This window comes from Spodoptera frugiperda, chromosome 25 (genome assembly GCF_023101765.2).
Source record: "Spodoptera frugiperda isolate SF20-4 chromosome 25, AGI-APGP_CSIRO_Sfru_2.0, whole genome shotgun sequence".
Taxonomy (NCBI): domain Eukaryota; kingdom Metazoa; phylum Arthropoda; class Insecta; order Lepidoptera; family Noctuidae; genus Spodoptera; species Spodoptera frugiperda.
Window position 1 is genome coordinate 21,781,452 of NC_064236.1, and position 21,959 is coordinate 21,803,410.

Sequence of the window (21,959 nt, forward strand, 5' to 3'; positions counted from 1 at the left end):
CCAGGTGGCACCACTGGCGAGTAAGATCCTGTCAGCCCAATCACTGTCGCTGTCAAAAGTTTAGTTACCAATAGAATGACAGACTATCGGCGTATAACCTAGCTTAATTACTTTAGCGCTCCTAACTTAGCCTTGTTAGAACAACGATCTTAATAGCAAGTTGACATTTTATAATACAAAAGATCATGAATTCTACAGAGTAAATGGTTTTATACCGCACAAACAGATTAAAACACGTTATCGTCAACAAACTGTCAAGAAATAATGCTGTATTATTTATAAGGCTAATATTCTATTAAGTGATTAGAATTAACATGGCAACCATTTTCTTGTATTAATAACAAATTGAATTTAAAGGGTTTTACACGCGTTAGTTAACGTAAATTATCATTTGTAAGCCATCACACAAGGACTAAATATTATACTTTTTACCTTGTGGTATCGCTGTGGGGGTGTTCTCTAGTCCAATCTGCTCAACGTTGAGGTCCTGTTCCGTGGTCTGAAATCACAGGGAAATATAAAATGTATAACAATAAATAAAACTAAGATTTTTACGAGAAATTCTGCCTACTCTAATTCAACGAAAAATGAAATTTCGTCCTAAACTTCGCAGATTGCATACTACAATTCTATTTATTACGAACTTTCGTGAACAAAAATGAACGAATGAAATGAAGATAAATAAATAACTTTTGATATGAAATTAAGAATAAAACGTTATTTCAAGTAATTTTATTAGTAAATCAATAAAACCTACGGCCGAAAATTAAACGAAACTTCGCATTCGAGAACCGGAGTAGCCCCTGTGGTCATTTTTGTTTTCACTTACCTAATCGTGCCACCTTACACTTACAGAATAAGTAAGAAGTACTAGCTTGGCTGCTTCGTCAGGCTAAGTAAACGTATCTAGTCACTTTTAGATACGTTTTAAACATATAAATGACGTACATATTTGCTAGCACTCGTAACTTTGATTCCTTTTATTTAAGTATTGCTATCTAAAATGGCAACAGGCTCACCCCCTATTACATGGGACATGTAACACAAATGGTGAAAAGTGGGTGTACATTGTATTGCGGCATTACGTGCCGTAAAGTGCACCTCTGCCTACCCCTCGGGGAGAAAAGGCGAGACGTTACATGCGTTCAAATGTTGTCTAATATTTTTCAGTACCGTACCAAAGTGACTGACTAAATAGATTTTAAATTTGATTACCCCGTCATAATCCCTATTTAGGAGTATAAGAGAGACAAAGGATTCGTAAGAACTGGTAAAAAGTGAATGTCACTTTGGCAAGTTGGTGCATTCAAATGTGTCTTTGTAAAATTCTAGCGAAGATCTGCATCATTGCATTGCCTTTTCATACTGATCTACATAATTGGATACTATCCTCGGTCAAAAATAAATTATTACAACTTTTCAATACAATAAAATATTAAAAAATAATCACACTCTCATTCATAAATTTGATGAACTATTTAATTTTCGATTTTTTCTAGCTAAATTTCTAGAAATAAGTCTGCTATTTGACGTCAAAAACTTATGACGTCATAACGCACTATTTCATACAAAGTTCATAGAAACAATCGTTTTTGACGTTTCGAAAAAAGTATTGAATTTGACTAGTAGGAAAGTAGCCTATTATGACATTGGCCAAATTGCTAGGAAAGATTTGACTGAACTCTTAAAGAGCTAGAGCGGTTCGAGAAAAAATAAATTAATAACTATATTAAAAACTAAAATATTTAGGTACATAAAAAAGGATTTACTGACGTCATCTACCTGTTGCGAATTGTCGATGGTTCTAATTTCATGGTATTCGCGCATGCGCCGTTGTTGTTGTGGCACGCTGCTTAACGTGATCGCATCCACCGTCTGAGCGGCGACGTCAGCGCGGCCTTGCTCGTTTTCCACCACGTTCAGTGATGTAGAACCACTCGAACTTTTCCTTCGCCTGAAAGTTTTTTACTCCCATAATTTTTGCATGAACTTGCTCCAATAATATCTCGATTTTACAACAAAACAAATAAAGTTGAATATTTAATGACCATAGTTTGCTAATGGTTGGTGTCTTGGCGTTTAAGATTCGATGTTTTTTTTAGTTTTGGTAAATAAGATTTATCCTAGCATGAAACTGCATGGTTACCCAAATACAAGAACAAGTACTGTTGATAATGAACTTGGTTTCGTACCGTCTGCGCTTGTTGGAAGGAGAGGCAGCTGGCGATTGTCTCTGTGAGTCCATGGAGTCGCCCTGGTTCTGGAACTCTGCCGAAGTGCCTTGGGATCGTGTTAGTGACGTGGAGTCTGGCATCTCCGTCAAACCCTTTATTTTTAAAAGCTTGGCAGTATCCAGGACCTACAAAAAGATCACATAATCCTTCATTTACTTCTTTAACAAACTCCTTCTCATTAGTCAAGCGTTGAAGAGATGGGCAGAAATTTTTTTAGAAATTAGTTTCCTGGTCCAATTCTGATCATGACCCTGCTTAGATCCAAATGTAATAAAAGTAAACAAATGTAGACACTAATATAGATACATTACACTAATATGACACTATATCAGTGAAATGTCAGATTCCTTATAATATATTATATATTTATTATCAGATATATAACATTTATGTTAGTGATGTTTTGTTTATTTAGTGGATATTTGACATTGTGTTAACACATTGCTTACCTTGGGCAACTGTTCCTCGGTCACATTCACCTCCCCACAGTACATAAAGTCGACCATCGTGCGCAGGTCGGCATACGTCACATCCTTCAGGATGACTATCGGATGTGGCGACGGATTGTCAACGAACAGAGACTGAAAATAGAAACCGGGAAATTATAATTTGTGATTGAATTATTCTTGTGAAATCTGGCTAATATTAAAAATGTGAAACTATTTAAGGATGTGTTTGTTAGTTACTAATTCCAAAACATCTGAACGGATTTCGATGAAACTTGTCGCGGAAGTACATTATCAGTGTAGAAGTAGGGGAGAGCGGGGCTGAAAGTGCCGGGGGTAAATTGTGCCGATGCGAATAACTCGAAAACAGAAAGAGATAGTTATACGATCGTATTGCATCGTGCGTGTGCCCGACTGTAAAGTGTAAGGCATCTCTCCCCTGGATTATAGTAACAGTCGAAGCCAGTTAGGTAGGTTAGGTGGGAAATTCTTCTTTGAGTAACAGTTTTACGCGTAGAAGTTCCGGACAGAAGCTGTAACTATAATAAAATGGTGAAAAAATAGGAGAAATATCACATGAATCTGTTAGTCAACTTATAATATTGTAATATTCACATTGACTTTTTTGAGAATAGGCACAGAAAATACGACCATCACATACGACCTGGAAAACATGATACATCAAATAGAATATAAAAAAAATCAGCCCCAATATTGAACTTTAAAAAAACGAAGTGATAATACAATCCCTATTATAATATCATTATGGAATACAATACAGCAATAACAAAAAGTAATAATGGGCAAACGGTCCCATATGTTCTGATGCAGAAATGTGCACTATTAAGAAAACACATCTCGAAGCCCTACTTTGTATTAAAGCAAGCACTAGTACAAAAGCTTTCCTAGGTTTCCAGTTGTTTAAATAAGCATAGTCCTTTTTGAAAATTGCAACCCGTTTCTATAAGACCATATCGTGCGCTGATTTTTTCAGAAAAGTGTTTAAGAAGCTTTCAACGACAGTACATTCCTTTGAAAATTTTCTAAACAAGAAACGTAATAGAATCTGAACTTTTGTCGGATACTCAAGAAATAAGGATGGTGCTGTATCATGAGACGCACGAAAATTGCGGTCTCGGTTTCAATTCCAAGTACGTTTCTGACGGCGGGAGGAAACGCCCGGGTGTCGGCATTGCGTGGATCACCCGGAGGACACGGTGGAGCATACAGTAGCGGTATGCCCTGCATGGGCTGAGCACCGCCGTGTCCTTAGGGATGTGATCGGCGACGGTGACCTCTCGCGTCCGGCTTTGGTTCAGGCCATGGTGCGGAGCGAGGGGGAATGGGACGCCGTCTCCTCCTTCTGCGAAGCAGTTATGCTAGCTAAGGAGGAGGCGGAGCGCGTGAGGGAACGATCTTCCTCACGCCCCAGCCGCCGCAGAAGACACTCCGGGCGTCGGGGATCGCGTGACGATCTCCGGCCACCGTAAGTGCGGGTCTGCGGACGGCGAGCAAGGGTAGCTCGCCGCCCGACCAGAACCAGACCCGTGCGTACGGCGCGTCGCGTTCCGCGCGCGCCTCAAAGAGCCAGACCACCACAGATGGGGCCCAGTAGGGCTGATGCCTGATTCGGAGCTGCGGACAACAACGTAAAAGGTTACCGGGGCTCCGGCTCAAAGCAGGAGAAGGAACGGGGTGGTTTTTAGTCAGTAAGAGTCTGACACTCCCTCCCGCCTCACCCTAGGCGGGAGAAGTCATTGGATGATTTTCCCCCCTCAAAAAAAAAAAGTACGTTTCTGAGTTCTAATCGAGACAATTCTGAGTGATAACCAGGAGTGTGGAAATTTTCCAGGTGTCATATGTCATATTTCTTCTCTATATTTTCAAATTCTGGTAGTATAAGTTCTGGGAGTATGACTTTTTAAGTTTCAAACATCCCAGTAGTAAGCCAGGCTGTAACAATGTCTGGAGAATAATAGACTTGACCATTATTCAATGGGATTTATAACGTATCAGGCTAAAAGTATGTTAGATTGAATAATACATCTAAGCCTACATACATACGTAACCTCGCGTCTGTCGAAAATTGGGGTAGGCAAAGACTTTGCAACGTCAATTTCTACGAATCTTACATGACTTTTTCGCTTCCTCTTTTCATGCACGCTCGTCGGTTACGCCTTATATAATAATTAACCATACAAACTACGACATACTCACTTGGAAATAAGTACTGCACGCAGATAAAACAACTTTATGCGCGAGCAGTTGCTTTCCATCAGCCGAGAGAGTTACGTCCACGAGAGTTTGTGTGTTCAATAGGGTCGTGAACATAGATATAAAGTTCGGCTGGTGGTTATTCCACCGTAGACTATACTGTTGCGACATGTTGGAGTCCTGGAACAAGTAAGACAAATAATATCATTAACTGCTAAACATGATTAGATTAAGTGATTGACCTTGGCTTCTTTCTTAATAACAGAGGATTGATCTCCAAATAAAATAAATCATTGCGGAAATGATTTAGGAGCTGAGAAACCGATGTCTGTGCAAGGGGTCACAGCGTCGACTCCTGCACGTAACAGCCCTTCGCAAGCTCCACAAATGGTCTTCATGGATATGTGTGTGATACGTTTGTATTCATAACCATTACCACTCTAACAACACGGGAGAAAAGTAGTACAGAGCCCAGTATAAAAAAAAATCTAATATTACAACATATTTTGATAACTCTTTGACCGTACGCACGGGCACGGGGGTCTGGTTCTGGTCGGGCAGCGAGCTACCCTTGCTCGCCGTCCGCAGACCCGCACTTACAGTGGCCGAAGATCGTCACGCGATCTCCGTCGCCTGGAGTGTCTTCTGCGGCGGCTGGGGCGTGAGGAGGATCGTTCCCTCACGCGCTCCGCCTCCTCCTTAGCTAGCATGACTGCTTTGCAGTAGGAGGACACGGCGTCCCATTCCCTCTCGCTCCGCACCATGGCCTGAACCAGAGCCGGACGCGAGAGGTCACCGTCGCCGATCACATCCCTCAGGACACGGCGGTGCTCAGCCCATCCAGGGCACACCGCTAGTGTATGCTCCATCGTGTCCTCTGGGTGGTCCAAGCAATACCGACACCCGGGCGTTTCCTCCCGCCGAATCCGAAACAGGTACCTACCAAAACTTCCATGTCCGGTAAGCACCTGCGTCAGGCGGTAGGTGAGGACGCCGTGACGCCTCTCTAGCCACTCCTCAAAGAGGGGACTTACCGCTGCTATAACAGCGAGCCCATCATTGTCCAACCCTAGAGTGTAATTTAAACTCACGTGGGGCCGCCGGAAGCCCGCAGCCCCGGAGCTATGACAGAAACCTGCTGCTGCTTTTTTCTTTTTCACTTTACTACTGAAGAATTGCTTAGAATGAGATTTCTTACCAACAAATTCCGATTTATTACTGCGGCTACGTGTGTAACCGCTCGTTTAATAATTTTTACCGCTCATTTAATTATATTTCTGATCAATTATATATACATTGATCCATTTTTTACTTATTTTCATATACTTTGGTGCTTAGTTTTAACTGCTGAACTAGTTAATAAACGTGCCATTTATAATTTTTAACTTACCAAAACTGCTAATTACAACTGCCTCTTTAAATGAGTGCCCTTATTTTTTTTTTTGGAAGCTATCTTATAATTTCGATTACTGTTATAAAATTCCGTAATATCTTTAACGTAAATGGAGATTTAACTAATTAAAAATAACAACACTGTCACTCAGATTAACCTCGCTATTTTATTCATCACCTTTAAAAGGGTTTTGAGATCATTTTTCAAATTACAATTAAAATTAAAGAGCATTCGCAGTATTAAGTTGACTACACCGTCACACGTCTATTTAAAACCGACAAACGTCCAAATTAAATTAAATTAAAAATATAATTATATAAATAAAATATAATGAATGCCAAAAATATATAGTTTCTAAATGAATGGAGCGCTGGAACAAGACAAGATTTTTTGTATACCTTGTTGAGAAATAATTAAAAGCTTGTTACTTTAGTGTTTTTTTTTACTATTAATTTATTTATACTTTTTAGTGTTTGCTAATAATGGCATATATAAATAAATTACTTATTTTAAATAGACAAACGATCAAAGTTCATTACAAGACCTTTCTAGCAAGTCCAAACACGGCTTTGATCCGATATTTCATCATGCAATGCTAGTGCCTAATGTAAAATTGAGTTTAAGTAAGTAGTTACAAATTAACGCAAGGGTTCGAAAAATCAGAGCGAAGAACGTACTAAAAATGTTTGTTATCATTAATACTGCACTTAATTAAAACAGAGTAGGAAATAATAAGTGACGTAAAATCAGATTTTCCTAGGTGGAACTATCTACAGGTACACTCTACAGCATTATTGGCACGGACAATTGAATGTCAATAACTTTGCTATGAGCAGAAAGGGTCCGTATAATTAACCTGCCAATCAACCAGGCTGGCCGTGTACTTACTTAGAGGATAATAATTGTTCACTCAACAAGTTTTTTATTTTATTTTTAATATCCGATGTCTATAGCCGAAACTGGAATTAAATACGGCCGAAGCGTAATACATTTTACTGCAACTGACTGAACACAATTATAACAGATGATTTTTCGAGAACATTTCGGTGGCATCACCGGTTGAAAAAAATAAAGGCCGGTGTTAAAAATATGTCAGACTGTTCGCATTTTGTTTAACTGGTGAATATAAATTGAGGAAGTCACTGGTTTTGAGAAACTGGCATCAATATTTATTTGGGACAAAACACAACACCTAACTGAAAACAGAAGAGGGTTATGCGATCAAAATCATGAATGACAAATTTCTATCTCACGTTGCAAAATGAACGGCAACTGAATAAGGAAAACCTAAAGAAATAAGGAACAATATTTAAATCGAGCGCAATAGTCGAAACTTTAAATAATATCCTCTTAGTCAGAGGTGTAGATATTTAATATGAATTTCAGCTAATTAAGTAATATCTATAAATAATGTAATGTGACATCTCTCAACACACATGTAAAAATAAACTATGCCATACAATATTCACAATTGAGTGTATTGTTACCTTATTACCTGTGGTATAGGTATTCTACCGCTGAGAGTTCAGTCTTGGTCAGAATTTCTATAAGTACACTAGCGGACCCGACAGACGTTGTCCTGTCTACACGTCTTTAATTTGAAAATTTTAATCTTTTTTTAATAAGCTAAATCATTCTGGACCATTTTGATGAAAATTATTACCGTACTCAAATGTTATGACAATATCTAACGTCATTAATATTTGACACTGCGATGGTAGCGCCGTCTGTCGGATCCTATGTAAAACATTCCAAAATCAACAACTACTAATAAATTAAAAATTAATTTAAAAACATTGTCCAGCGGACAAAATTGTGAATCTAAACCATTCTCAGATCCCCTTGAACACATACAAAAAAAATCATCAAAATCGGTCCAGTCGTTTAAGAGAAGTTCAGTGACATACTTACAGAAGAATTATATATATAAAGATAGGACAAGTGCTACCACTTAAGTTTTTGACAGAAGTAGTAAAAGACAATAGGTCAGCACCGGTTTGTAAACTAAGTTAAGTGATTGCAGTCATTTATCTTCACAATTTATAGGTTCACGTGCATCGGTAGCAATACGTGTCCCTTTTAACTTGGCATAACATACCATGTTATGTAGTTATGTCGCCGCGACCTACTTCGTCACTGTTCCCGGTAACTGAGCCTGAAACTACAGCTTAAGTAATTTAAATGATGGAACATGTTTACATATTGACTTTTTAAGTCTTTTTCGTAATACTAGAAATACGTTAATAGAAAAATGAGTTTTCTAGTGAGCTTTCATTCGTTTCCACGAGTCTGCCACTCCGCCATAACTTCCTATGTACACGTCAGTAAGACTGTTTACGTTGGCAATAAAACTTTGCTCTTTCCGATGTGTAACATAAAGAGACGTTTCACTGATAAATACAACAAGCATAATCTGACAAAATATTAAAATTACTCTACTCTGTTTGCTGCTCATGTAAGCTAAAGTTAACGTGAGGTAAAGATATCTATACTAATATTATAAAGAGGTAAAAATTGTAAGTTTGTATGTAGGGGGTAATCTCTGGAACTAATGATCCAAACCTAAAAAATTTAGGTAGCTACATTATTCCTGAGTGCTTATAGGCTATAAATTATTTTTATAACATGTATATTAACCGAGCAATCACAACATTTTGTCTAGCAAGTCGGACAGAAATAGCTCATAAAACAGAATAATATGTTTGTCTTAATGATTTCTACAAAAAAGTCCATGACACCATATTTGTATATTTTACTAGCTGACCCGGCAAACTTCGTGCTACCTCCAACATTACTTTCTCACCTTTTAAACCTTCCCTGGCTCTTTCCAAGTAATTCATAACCAAAATCTGCCAAACCGGTCAAGCTGTTCTTGAGTTTTAGTGAGACTAACGAACAGCATTTAATTTTTATAAGTATATAAGAATATTTTAGATTTTATACGTCTTATATTGATTAAAATTTTTTTTTCGGCTTAATTACTTACTTTGGTTGATTATTTAAGCATTAATTATTATCAAAATAAATTTTCCATTTACAGTATATGTCAATAGGTCATACAGTTTCGGAGATAATGTAAAATTACTAAACAGTAAAATGCCGCTAGCACAATTAACACGCTTTGTGCGGACGTTTTATCTATTCACCCGTTTAGCAAATACGTCATTTTTCTGAATCGCGGTGTTAAGATTTTCGAATTAAGACTCCCGAATTATTATGCCCACGTTGTCATTTGTAAGTGTTCAAATGTAATTGATAGTCTATTGTTGTTGTATTGTAGAGAAGCATTAAATTAGATAGGTCGGTACCGAACTTGAACATTTGTTCGTTCGTTCGTTGGTACGTATTTGTAATGATATGTGACATCAATTACATATTTAATGACATCATTGTACCGTTTCAACCCGACGGTGCCGTAAACGGCGACTAAGAGACTAACCTTAAGCAGACCAGAGAATTTCGATAATCTACGAAATTACTTCATAATCCGATTCCAAAAAATATTTGACTAATAGGAAGTTACAATAGCGCCGAGTGTGATCTTATGACAAGAAATTTTCCGCGAAGTCGCGGGCAGAAGCTAGTACTAAATATTATATACTGAAATTTAATGTAACGAGCAAACATTCGAAGCACATCCTTTGGCTAATGTTGTAAACACGAAACAAACAAAGTGCTCCGCTGTTAGCTACGTTTAGCTTAACAAACGCATACAATAGTATGTTATCGGGGATTAGAATCAACAGTGACCTATGCAAAAGCCTATGTTACTTCAAAGCATTAATATTAGCAGGTATATAAATCGATTTAACTTAACTTTATTTGACGGACATGATAATAACACGCTTTAAATCACAAACATATTTAGGTACATAGGTAATAAATAAGCGAAATAAAACCGAGCGCTCTTTAATGTAACTTTTTAAAATAGTTTATAAAGATTTTAACCTGAAATCTGCTGAATTTTGAGAAGTAATATGGTGATCCCACTTTGCCGTTAGAAAATGTTTAGTAACGTTAGTAAACATTAGTTAGCGGACATTTAATCACGGATAAATCTTTTCAAGTTAGAAATTGTTTTAGTAACATTAGTAAGCCAACAAAACAAATTATAACAAAATAAAACTTGTGTTACTAAAATATTTATAAATAGAATACATTATATAAAACGTATGCATCCAATAATAGAGGTTTTTCTTTTTTTTAACACATAATGAAGGCTTTTGTAATGAGCAAATCCTCTTCCGTTTTCGTGTAGACGCACTCAGAATGCAAACCAAACTGCGAGCCAATACCAAATTGAAATGTTATAAAATGTTAGTAAACATTGGTAAGCATTTTCTACTAATATAAGAGCACTTATAACATGTAACAGTTCCTAAAATGTAAAATTTGTTAGTAAATGATTTTATGTTAGAAATTGTTGGCAAACATTTTCTAACGACAATGTGGGAGCACCATTAGAATATAATTTTGCTAGTGCAAACTTTTACAATTTAGGACATTAAGTTTGATCTATGAAATCTAAAATCTCAACAGAGAATCGAACCCCATGAAAAGAAATAGCGAACTTACAATATATACATATAAATACACCGTTTATGTACATAGGCAGTCGTTATTTATTGCTTGTTAATGCATTCAAGATGCATCGTGGGACCAATCATGTGCTAAAGGAAGTAGGTGATTGCAGTGTCGGCGCAGCTAATGTGTTGCGTCCAGAAAGTAGTGCAGTAGCGAGGGGCTATAACAGGGATAATATCCAGGGCTGGCAAATAAGTCCTCGCAGTAATGGATCGATATTACAAATTTTGTAATAGAAACCAACAAAACCATGATAACAATAATGAAAAACATAAAATATATTATCGTTATGTTTATTGAGTTACAGAAGCACAATACAATATCTCAGATTTACTATGCTTTCAAATTCAGTTTCTAGATGGAGACCATCAGACCATGCTTTACTTTGATTCTCTAAAAAACTAGAAAGTGCCGGTAAAGTGATCGGTGCGAATTTTCACATAAATAAAGTATGGGGGGTGAATAAGTAAATAGACGTAAGCTCCCGTTGACCCAGAATTTTGAATTTTGGCAAGAAGTATTGCTGTGTGATATGTATGGTAATACATATTACTATAACAGAAGTAAGGTATAATGCAATACTAGTGCGTACGGCGCGTCAGACCAACTCAGATGGGGCCCAGTAGGGCTGATACCCGATCAAAAAGGTATAATGCAAAGCCCGCCAAAACAAACGTGTACACTGTACGTTATTATTGCTTAGGTACGCCATCATAACATAAAATTAAAACTACGTTTAAAAAACCGACTTCCAAAAACTAAAAACCCCAAACTAAAAACCTTAATCTAAAAACCAAAAAATAACTAAGTATAATTGTACCGCCTGTGTCTACCCACTGCTAGTTTAGAAGTCGGTGTAGTTCACAAATATTAGCTTAAGAATTACAACTTGTTAAAGTTTCGCATTTTTAAATTGTACCTATCTATACTAATCTATACTAATATTATAAAGCTGAAGAGTTTGTTTGTTTGTTTGATTGAACGCGCTAATCTCCGGAACTACTGGTCCGATTTGAATAATTATTTTTGTGTTGAATAGTGCATTTACCGAGGAAGGCTATAGGCTAAAACATCACGCTATGACCAATAGGAGCCAAGCAGAGCGGGTGAAACCGCGCGGAAGTAGCTAGTGTTCTTATAAAGAACATACTCATTACAATTTGCAAAGATATTTTTAATTAATTAGCTTGGCACCGCACCACCTCCTCTGCAACTTACATGACAAACTTTTACAAACGCGAAAGTTCGAACGTATTGACAAACTCCAAATTAGATTTCAGTAGGTAGTGTTTTTAATTTAAGTAATAACTACCCACCCTATTGAATTACTACTGCCACCACTATTGAACATTCTGTACAGTTAATTTATCTTTAGTATGATAAAATATTGGTTTTCGAGAAAGAGATACCTACAATAAGCAGATCTTACACTAAAAATATTTTGCAGATGCAACAAAAAAAAACCTTGCAGCAAGAAGCATATTACATAAAAAAACTTACCGGTGCTTTTGTCAATTTTTGTCTTGAAGTTTCAACAGGCCGATTACTGGAAAACAAAAAGTACTGCATCAGAATTTGGGTAAAATGAAACACAATCATTACAATTAAAACACGTTTTAAAAATAAAATAGAAAAAATAACAGAATAAACGCAAATAACTAAAAAAAAAATGTTTAAACCTACGTCATTGTATGGTAATAAATGACGCAACATCATTCATTATAACATGCCAATTATAACAAAATAAGATAATTAAAGTTAAATAAAAAAAGAAAACACTAAATAATATTTCGAATAAATAAGTACAATATTTTGCATGGAGAAAATGGAATCTTGAATTCGCCTTGCATTTCACTGGTAGGTATATTGGAATAGCCAATATGTTTTCAGAATTTAATTTCCATATTCGTGGTTACACTTCATCCGATAAACTTTTAGTTGCAATAGAGTTGGTTCGGAAGTAGTGCGCAGCAGCTAATCTAGTTTGGGGATGTAGCCAGCGCACAGCCACCCCTGGCCGCGTCGGCTGCGTCACTGGTTGTGGCCCGCGGCACTACCCCTCGGTCAGAATACGTACAACTACGGTATGCACTTACAGGCACACTACATGTAGACGGTTTCAAAGGGAACATTGTTTTATTATTAACCAACGTGAGTTCGAAGTAGGTGATGAAACCTATTCATTACTTTCTAGGTTAATTAGAACCCATTTAAGTTTATTTCTTTTTGTAAATTTAATCTTTTAAACTGTTTGTACTTTTTAACCCCCGACGCAAAAAGAGGGGTGTTATAAGTTTGACGTGTCTGTCTGTCTCATAACTCCCGAACGGATGCAGTGATTTCAATTTAGTTTTTTTCGTATTAAAGGGGACTTATGTGCGAGTGCTCTTAGACATGTTTGATGAAAATCGGTTGAGCCGTTTTAAATTTATGAGCGGTGAAAGTAACGTAAGCGGGAGATTAACCGAAGTCTGCAAATATACTGGGATGGGGTCTCAAATGAAACCGCACTGAAAGATATCATTTTTTCGTATTGACAAAAATAAAAAAAAACAAAAATTTAAAAAAAAAAATTAAAAAAATTATAAAAAAATTAAACGTTAAATTAAATATACTTATAGAAACAAAAACTAGTAATTAATAAGTATTAAAAAAATCAAAGCGAACGAGCTTAACCTTGAATGTAATCTTTACCTTAACAAGAATTGAAATTATAGTAAGTATATGTAATATACTAAGCCTAACTTAACCTAACCTACCTAAAAGTATGAAATAAAAAATTAAATAAAAAATTTTAAAGACAAAAATTTAATGTCCCTTTAAAAAGTAAAAAATAATAAAAGAAACCTAATCTTAAAGTACCTAAGAATGTACTAAAAATTCTAAAAAAAAATACGTCGCGTTGGGGCACCGCATGAATACGGACTGCACACCGCCGCCGCCCGCGCCGCTATATTTCTATTTTCTGCGTTATAAGTACTTAAACATCAATTTACCTTAATGTTAACACCAAGCATGTGATACTTATGAAAAAATCGTAGAGAAGTAAGAAATAATTAGGAGCGGTCCCCAACGCGACGTATTTTTTTTTTTTAGAATTATTAGTACATTCTTAGGTACTTTAAGATTAGGTTTCTTTTATTATTTTTTTACTTTTTAAAGGCAAATTAAGTTTTTGTGTCAAGGGTTTTAAAATTATTAATTAATTTTTTTTAATACTTCTCGACTTTCAAGTAAGGAAGTTAACACAAAGAAGCTGCAAACTAAGCTGGTTTGGGGTTTTATATATCACATTTTTGCTATCGACTGGGAAAGCATTGTTTTGTGTTTTAATTATAAGGACTGAATATTAATTATACACTTGTCATAGAAAATGTATAATAGTTTCTACCTGTTGTCATACGCATACGAATCCTCTGCTAAGCCAAGTCTTCAAAGCAAAATGCTATGAAACGTAGGTAGGTAGATCCAGGATCATAATAAGCTAGCACCTGTAGTGGTCACTGCATAAAGTCAAATAGCTTTGATGCTTTTAATGAAAGGATGTAAAAGTAGTAACACTGGTCTACAAATTTTGACTTTAAAAAAGTATTCTTCGAACAAAGTAGTTTTTTTTTTTATTTATCTTCACATGCTGGTAACGAATTTCGGATACTTTTGCATTGTAGACTAGTGTAATTTGTCAAGGTTAATAATTAATGCACTAGCATTTTTCGTAAGTAATATTCTTTAACAAATAATTTTAATAAATATGCTAAATGACTTTGCCAGACGTAAATCCAACAACGGACAACGACATTTTCTATTAGGTAAGTAATAGAAATAACAAAACAAATTAATTTTACTTGAAATATGTTGTCTCTTTACGCATAGATTAGATTTATGAGGAAAATTTTTACGACTAATTGTTAGTAGCGGTTTTAAGTCAATTTAGAGGACATTGTATTATTTATGTTCTTTACCTTGCACGGGACCACAGGCTCCCGGACCTTTCGAATACGTACGAGCAGCCGAAGCCAACTCGCAGAGGCCCGTTGACCAATTTTAATCTAAATGTAATGAGACATCAGCCGGGGTTTATCCCTGTATGCCCCCTATGGAAGTACACCAAAGTTAGTGGTTAGTGCAGGACTATATTGTGAGATATGGTAAAAAGAAAATAAATGATAGGATTATGGGTGTGGGTGGCTGTGGAATAGTTAACCGGTTAACTATGGAATACCATGGCCCCTGCCCCTGACCAATATTGAAAAATACGGATAAACAGGCAGGGGGTGACTAGCAAACTCAATTAATGGGCCCCCGGAAACGGCCGCTAGCATGTAGCTGCAAGGAGAGGCATCCCACGGCTATCAGAGCAATCCCGGAAGTACGGTCAAGACCCCTACCAGCATCTTACTGGGATACATCCTTCCCCCAAGTGGAGTTGAAGGCAACTCCATTCTTGCGATCTCCACTCAAACCAGCCAATTAAGGCAAGTATGAGATAGGAGAGGACACTCCGGATAGTCACAGGTACTAACCAGAGTTAAAAAGGGCCTCTCCCGGGAGTCAGGTCCGTGGGGTCACCACTGCCCAACAGCTCGCCACAAGCTGCCTTGTATTATTAAAGGGTACCCTATAATTTCTAACTGGAGTGATTTTGCCTCTTCAGATTTAAGGTACCACGAAACCATTTATAGGTACATAGTATGACTCTTTGATTATGAAAAGCGTAACGTTAATGTTAACGTAACGTAATTTTTTAAGTGTGTGTGAATGCTTTGGCACAATTCGGCCGATTCGACCGGAGTGATGCCACTGCCTCACAGAAAACTGACGTGAAACAACGCTTGCGTTGAGTTTCGTTGTGTGAGTGAGATTACCAGAGGCCCAATTGCCCCTTCCCAATCTCCAATAACCCCTAAATTCCTAACCCCCCAAAAGGCCGGCAACGCACTTGACTATCGCCTTTGGTGTTTCAGGATCTATAGCGGGCGATTTGCTTACCATCAAGTGATACGTCTGCTCGTTTACCGGCTTATACAATAAAAAACGTGTCAAATGTTTTTAGAACAAAAGCAACATAAAGGATTCTTAAAACTTTTACGAATACTGTTTAATATTAAATTAAACAGTATTCCTTGTGAAACTATAGTGTCAGCTAAAAAGAATGGACGGCCTTTAAAGGAAATGTTAAACTGATTAATAATTCCACGGTTCCCTTTTCCATTGCAACCTATACTTAACAATTAATGGACCTTTCTTTCTTCCACTGGATTTACGTTAAACATTTTATTGATTCTTTTCTTGGAAACTTAGACCAGTAATAGCAACTCGCCTGGTTTCTTAAGTCCATTTAGTGTACTGATTAGTTACAGTTAACGTTTAGAAGATTTTGTTTGGTATTGTTCTAGTGATACGTAGATAGCAGTGTTTGGCAATTTGCAATTTAACTACTGATAACTAACTAATCATTTTGTTGCAATCACGATTACGAATTCACCCAAAAACTTCTCCGGCCTTGTGCAAGGCCAGAAAGAGTCTCAAACTCTTACTAAACTCCACCCTGTTGCTACTTTGCTTCGAGGTGCTACTGGTGCCCCAGTAACCCGCTAGGCAATCAGCATAACTACATATTTAAAATAATATTGCGTATTATAAAAAGTCTGTGACGACAGACGAAGCTTATTTATTAGTATCTACACTAATACATATTATAAAGAGTACTACTACATTACTACATTTTAAAACGCGTTTATTTTACTCATGCTATTAATCCTTATCAAAATAAATTATTTCATCAATAAGTACAGTTTATGTTGACAATATTTGGTCGGACGTTTGGTTTGGTTTGGACGTTTGGTTTTGAAGTTGTTAATTAAAATATTACGATTACTGCTGCAGCGCCGGTTGCCAAGTGGGCGTCATCTATTATATAAAAATTATAAAGAGGTAATGTTTGTAAGTTTGTATGTAATGGGTAATCTCTGGAACTTAAGATCCAATTCTAAAATTTTTTCACTGGTAGAAAGCTACATTATTCCTGAGTGCTATAGGCAATAATTTTTTTTTATAACATGTATGTTAACCGAGCAATCACAACTTTTGTCTAGCAAGTCGGACAGAAATAGCTCATAAAACAGAATAATATGCATGCGCTGCCTAAACAGTTACTTAAAATTGAAAACAATGTATGGCAATCTGGTTCGTCTTAATGATTTCTACAAAAAAGTCCGCGACACCATATTTCTATCTTTTATATTTTATCTTTTATACGTCTTCTACTGTTTTAAAAAATGTTTTAAGCAACAAAATATTAATTATTAGGTATCAAAATAAATTAACAAGGACATCATACAGATAAGATTTGCCATTTACAGTATAATGTAAAATTACTAAAAAGCAAAATACCGCTAGCACAATTCAACACGCTTTGTGCGGTCGTTTTATCTATTCACCCATAGATGGCGTTCTGCAAATACGTAATTTTTCTGAATCGCGATGTTAAGATGTTCCACGGATTGATGACCCTCTCAAATTATTATGCCCACGTTGTCATAAGTTGGGTGTTCAAATGTAATTATTATTGTCAGTCTGTTATTGTTGTTTGTTGGTTTTGGTCGTTTCGTTTGGTTCTCTGACTGAATTGTAAAAAAACGGAAATTCCATTACGTTTATTTCGGTGTACATTTAGTGTGTTCGTACTTCGAAATAAACGGTATTTGGTAAATATTGTAATTTCTTTACGATTGTTTAGTATAATTAAAGCGGTGGTCAAGTCGCTCTTTGTTCATTTATTTTTTTTTTTTTTCAAGTCTGTGAAGTTTGTTTTCTAATAAAGAAACGAGCATGCCTAAAAAGAAATCGCAACTGTCCCGGCAGAGATCATAGACAAGAGCAGCTTGAGTACGCCATACGGAAGAATCTGCCCCCGAAAATGAGCAGCGCCTCTCGAGAAATAGAGAACATATTTCGCAAGCACGCGTTAGAGAATCAAGCTCCGAGCGCTCACAGCGGCTCGCTAGCCAAAATGTGAGAACATCGCGAGCCCGTGCTCGAGAAACTAGCGCTGAATGTGCACAACAGAAGCTAGTAATCCCATATTTTCGAACCCTTCTGTGGTAAAATTAAATGTAATTTTAGTTATAGCTCAATTTAGGTGGAACCTTCAGAGAATAAAGCGCCACGTTATTTTTATGTATTAGAATAAGTCTGCACTCTTACCTGGTGGTAAGCGAAGATGTAATGTAACTGACAAACAACAAAATTAAAATACTAAACAAATACAATTGATATTAAACATTTTAAATGTTTACGTAGGTGCTTTCCGGACATGGCTGCTTTGGAAAGTACTTGTGTTGCAAAGGGCAAGAGCAAACATCGGTGTGTCATCACTGAGATGGTGGTTTGGAGGATACGGCATACACTCGAAGAATATTCTGCATGGGCAGAGCCGCGTCGTAATCTCATTGCAGTACGCGGCGGGAGAGACCTCTCACTGTTAACCGTTATACAAGCTATCGTCGACAGTGAGACTGCATGGGACAGAGTGCCTTCCACCTGTCAACGAGCCAAATTGGCAAAGGAAGCGACTGAATGAGTGAGGGAGTCAGGTTCTCTTCCCTCCCGCCGTAGACGCGCCGATCGTCAGTGCCGTGAGGCGGCAGCCGATATACGACCTCCTTAGGAGAGGCTTGCGGGCGACTGACTGGGAGAGTCGGACATCCGCATGTATGGCGAGAGTAGGCGTTAGCGTAGTGTTCCACGCGCGCCACTCGAGGAAGGGAAGCAACCTCCCAGGGCCGCTAACGTGGCGGGACCTGCCGCAAACGTGGCGGTAGGTGGAAGCCCGCCGGGTGCGAGAGCACCTCCGTCGTCACAACGACGTGGGAAGTCAGAAAAAAAAAACAGTTATTAATTATAATTACAGATTACATTAAAAGCGTATAGGTATCTTTCAAACGATTGATTTTGACGAAAAATGGTTTTAGGAACATTAATATCTTTTTAAAGCCCTATCCATGGACAACGATCACGGATAAGATAAAAATTATGAATCAGATCAATGTATGGAGTGCCCTTTCATTTTTTAAATTATTAATTTGTATTCAGCATTCGAATAGCGGTTACAAGAATACATCAACCTACAAAGTTTCAACTATGAAGGCCCAACTATAAATGGCTGTGACATACGGACGGACGGACGGACGGACGGACCGACCGTCATGACGAATCTAGTTCTAAGAGTTCCGTTTTTTGCCATTTAGCTACGGGACCCTAAAAACTGGTAAAACTTGAATGTTTGACCACCATGTAAGTGAATGTTTACAAAACAATGATGATCTCATTAGCTACACGGATGCCAGCATAAAAAATATCAATACGGACATATTAACTTAGTACAATTACAACTTTCGACATAGTCAAAAATCTATTGAATAAATTTATTACAGTTTGGGTTAGCTTTATGCCTTAGTTATCAATAAAAAATTTCTTCATATTGGTTACGCCTTTCGTTAAATATTGCCTCGCTGACAGGTGACGGTGACTGAATGTGAGACTGTTCTGCAAATGACCTCAAATTCAAGCGAAAATAACTGATCTTTTTCAGATTTGTGAAATTGTGAATAGCATACTCATATAGAGATAAAAAGAATGTGCATAACATCAGAAACTAATTATTAGAGGTCATTGTTGTATAATATGGAACATTGTTATCATTCTTCTGGGTAATTATTTCAAAATTAGTTTGAATTAGAGGTCATTGTTGTATAATATGGAGCATTGTTAGCATTTTTCTGGCTATTAAAAATTAGTTTGAATTAGTGCTCAGCCCTATCTGCTAAACAAATTGGGCTGAGTGTCAGCATTATACTTTAAGTAAAATATATGTCGTCTATGGTGTGCATGGAGCCCTAATAGTAATATCAAAACATTATAGCAATATGGTTTTGATAACCGTACTGAAATTAGGTAAATTTACAAAAATACACTTGTCAAGTTAAGTCTAACAAAAGAGTCAAATAAAATTACTTACATCCTAATAACCGAGGAATTATGTTATTTCGGGCATAAATATGCAGGTTGATTAAACACATATCAATGTAATGAACTGAAAAGATTTTTATTTACAAACTATGTAGTTGACTGACCGAACTTCGTACTGCCTCAAACACTTTTCTCTCGCCTTTTAAACCTGCCCCGTACTTCCACAAATACTCAAGACCAAAATTAACTAAGCCGTTCTCGAGTTTTAAACCTTCCCTGGATTTCCACAAATAATTCAAGACCAAAAATAGTCAAATTAGTCCAGCCGTTCTTGAGTTTAAGCGAGACTAACAAACAGCAATTCATTTTTAAAATAACTACTAGGTGACCGGGCAAACTTCGTACCACCTCTAACATATTTTTCTCACCTTTTAAACCTGCCCTGGACCTCCACGAATAATTCAAAACCAAAATTAGCCAAATTGGTCCACCCGTTCCCGAGTTTTAGCGAGACTAACGAACAGCAATTAATTTTTATATATAAAGAAGAAGAAGATTACAATTACAATTACAAATAAACTAACTAGATCGTTTAGTCCACTCTTAAACCCTCGCCCGGCGATAATTTATGTTTCCACTCGGCCATCAAAAAACAGTTGCTAAAATAGTGATTATTATCTGTAAAACACCCTCCATATAGTTTGTATGTGGTTTTACTTCAGTGTAATACCAAGCTTAGCAACCAAGGGGTACTCTTTAGTCCTCCACTCATACGAAAAATATTTGCATGACCAAATGCTGCAACTCTCGCCCCCCAGGGGCCGAGTGTGGACTATGAGAGTTTAGGGGAGATGTGGTCACCAATTAACAAATATTTTTTTAGGGGCCGAGGGTCTGAAAGTGAACTGAACGAACTAGATAAGGCCAGCTTTTCTTATCTTATATCTTATATATACTTTGAGGAGAAATGCCAAAACAAAGAATGCACTCTTAAATTCTGTTCGTAAACCCGAAAATTACTATTAAAGAAAATATTAGGAAGAAAAATGTAGAAAGTTAATGAGGCTGGACAGTGATATAAACTGACATAGATTACTTTATTCCTATGACTAATAAATGACAGTAAAGTACTAAGTAGGTGTGCTTGAAGAATGTTTGTAATACATATTTGCATTTCAAATGCTCCACATGTTATAACTAACCACTACTTGTGATTGATTATAATATTATTCTTCAGTGCTATATTTTTGCAAAGGATACAACATGTAATTATATTGATAGATCATAACCCAACTAATTGTATGCAAAATTAATATTTCTAAGATGCTATTATGCAACTTCAGTGGGCCATTGTCCACAACTTCTTGCTTAATAGGACCTGTGCAGAATTAACATCATTTAGGGTGGACTTGAGAACCATGAACTTAATTTTTAATAAATCATATAATATACTTTGTTCATGTTTATATTAGGAAGTGCTATGCTAGTTAAAATATGGTTTGGTGTTGACCAAACCATATTATTATTGGTTTTTTATAATCTACTAGCGGACCCGACAGACGTTGTCCTTTCTACACGTCTTTAATTTGAAAATTTGTAAAACATTCCAAAATCAACAACTACTAATAAATTAAAAATTAATTAAAAAAACATTGTCCAGTGACAAAATTGTGAATCTAAACCATTCTCAGATCCCCTTGATCACACACAAAAAAATTCATCAAAATCGGTCCAGTTGTTTAAGAGAAGTTCAGTGACATACACACTTACAGAAGAATTATACAGTAGGAGCTCTTTATTCGCGGGGTATGCGTTCCGTAAATATGCCGCGAATACAGAAACCGTGAATATGGAATGGAAATTTGTATGGGGTTATAGGGGATATGTTCCTAGATGACGAAATCAAGAAGCAAATAGTAGATAAAAAAATGTTTAATTGAACTTTCTGATCATACAGATTGCCGTGTGTTTAGGTCACACTAGGTTTAGGCAGAAGTCACAATCTAGTGTGTAATTTGTAATAAGGTCTATTTTATTTTTATATCCTTCTACTGACGCATTGACAAAGGATAGCAAATGTATTTTTTTAGGTTACGCACCGATATTTCAATTCAATCC

At 36.7% G+C, this 21,959-nt stretch overlaps 1 protein-coding gene across 9 annotated transcripts in view; it reads right to left on the reverse strand.

Moving 5' to 3' along the window:
* Positions 1-21,959, reverse strand: part of LOC118271992 (longitudinals lacking protein, isoforms H/M/V) — a 39,823-nt gene that overhangs the window by 16,674 nt on the left and 1,190 nt on the right. For 3 of the 9 annotated variants that reach the window (XM_035588318.2, XM_035588398.2, XM_035588539.2), the window contains exons 2-8: positions 12,372-12,417; positions 4,898-5,074; positions 2,684-2,815; positions 2,193-2,359; positions 1,774-1,954; positions 433-499; positions 2-49 (exon numbers count right to left, since the gene is read on the reverse strand). In XM_035588318.2, the coding sequence (XP_035444211.1) occupies positions 2-49; positions 433-499; positions 1,774-1,954; positions 2,193-2,359; positions 2,684-2,815; positions 4,898-5,065 (763 nt within the window). In that variant the 5' untranslated portion in view covers positions 5,066-5,074; positions 12,372-12,417. The remainder of the gene's footprint in view (position 1; positions 50-432; positions 500-1,773; positions 1,955-2,192; positions 2,360-2,683; positions 2,816-4,897; positions 5,075-12,371; positions 12,418-21,959) is intronic. The other 6 variants (XM_035588477.2, XM_035588613.2, XM_035588758.2 and 3 more) reach the window with 3 other exon arrangements.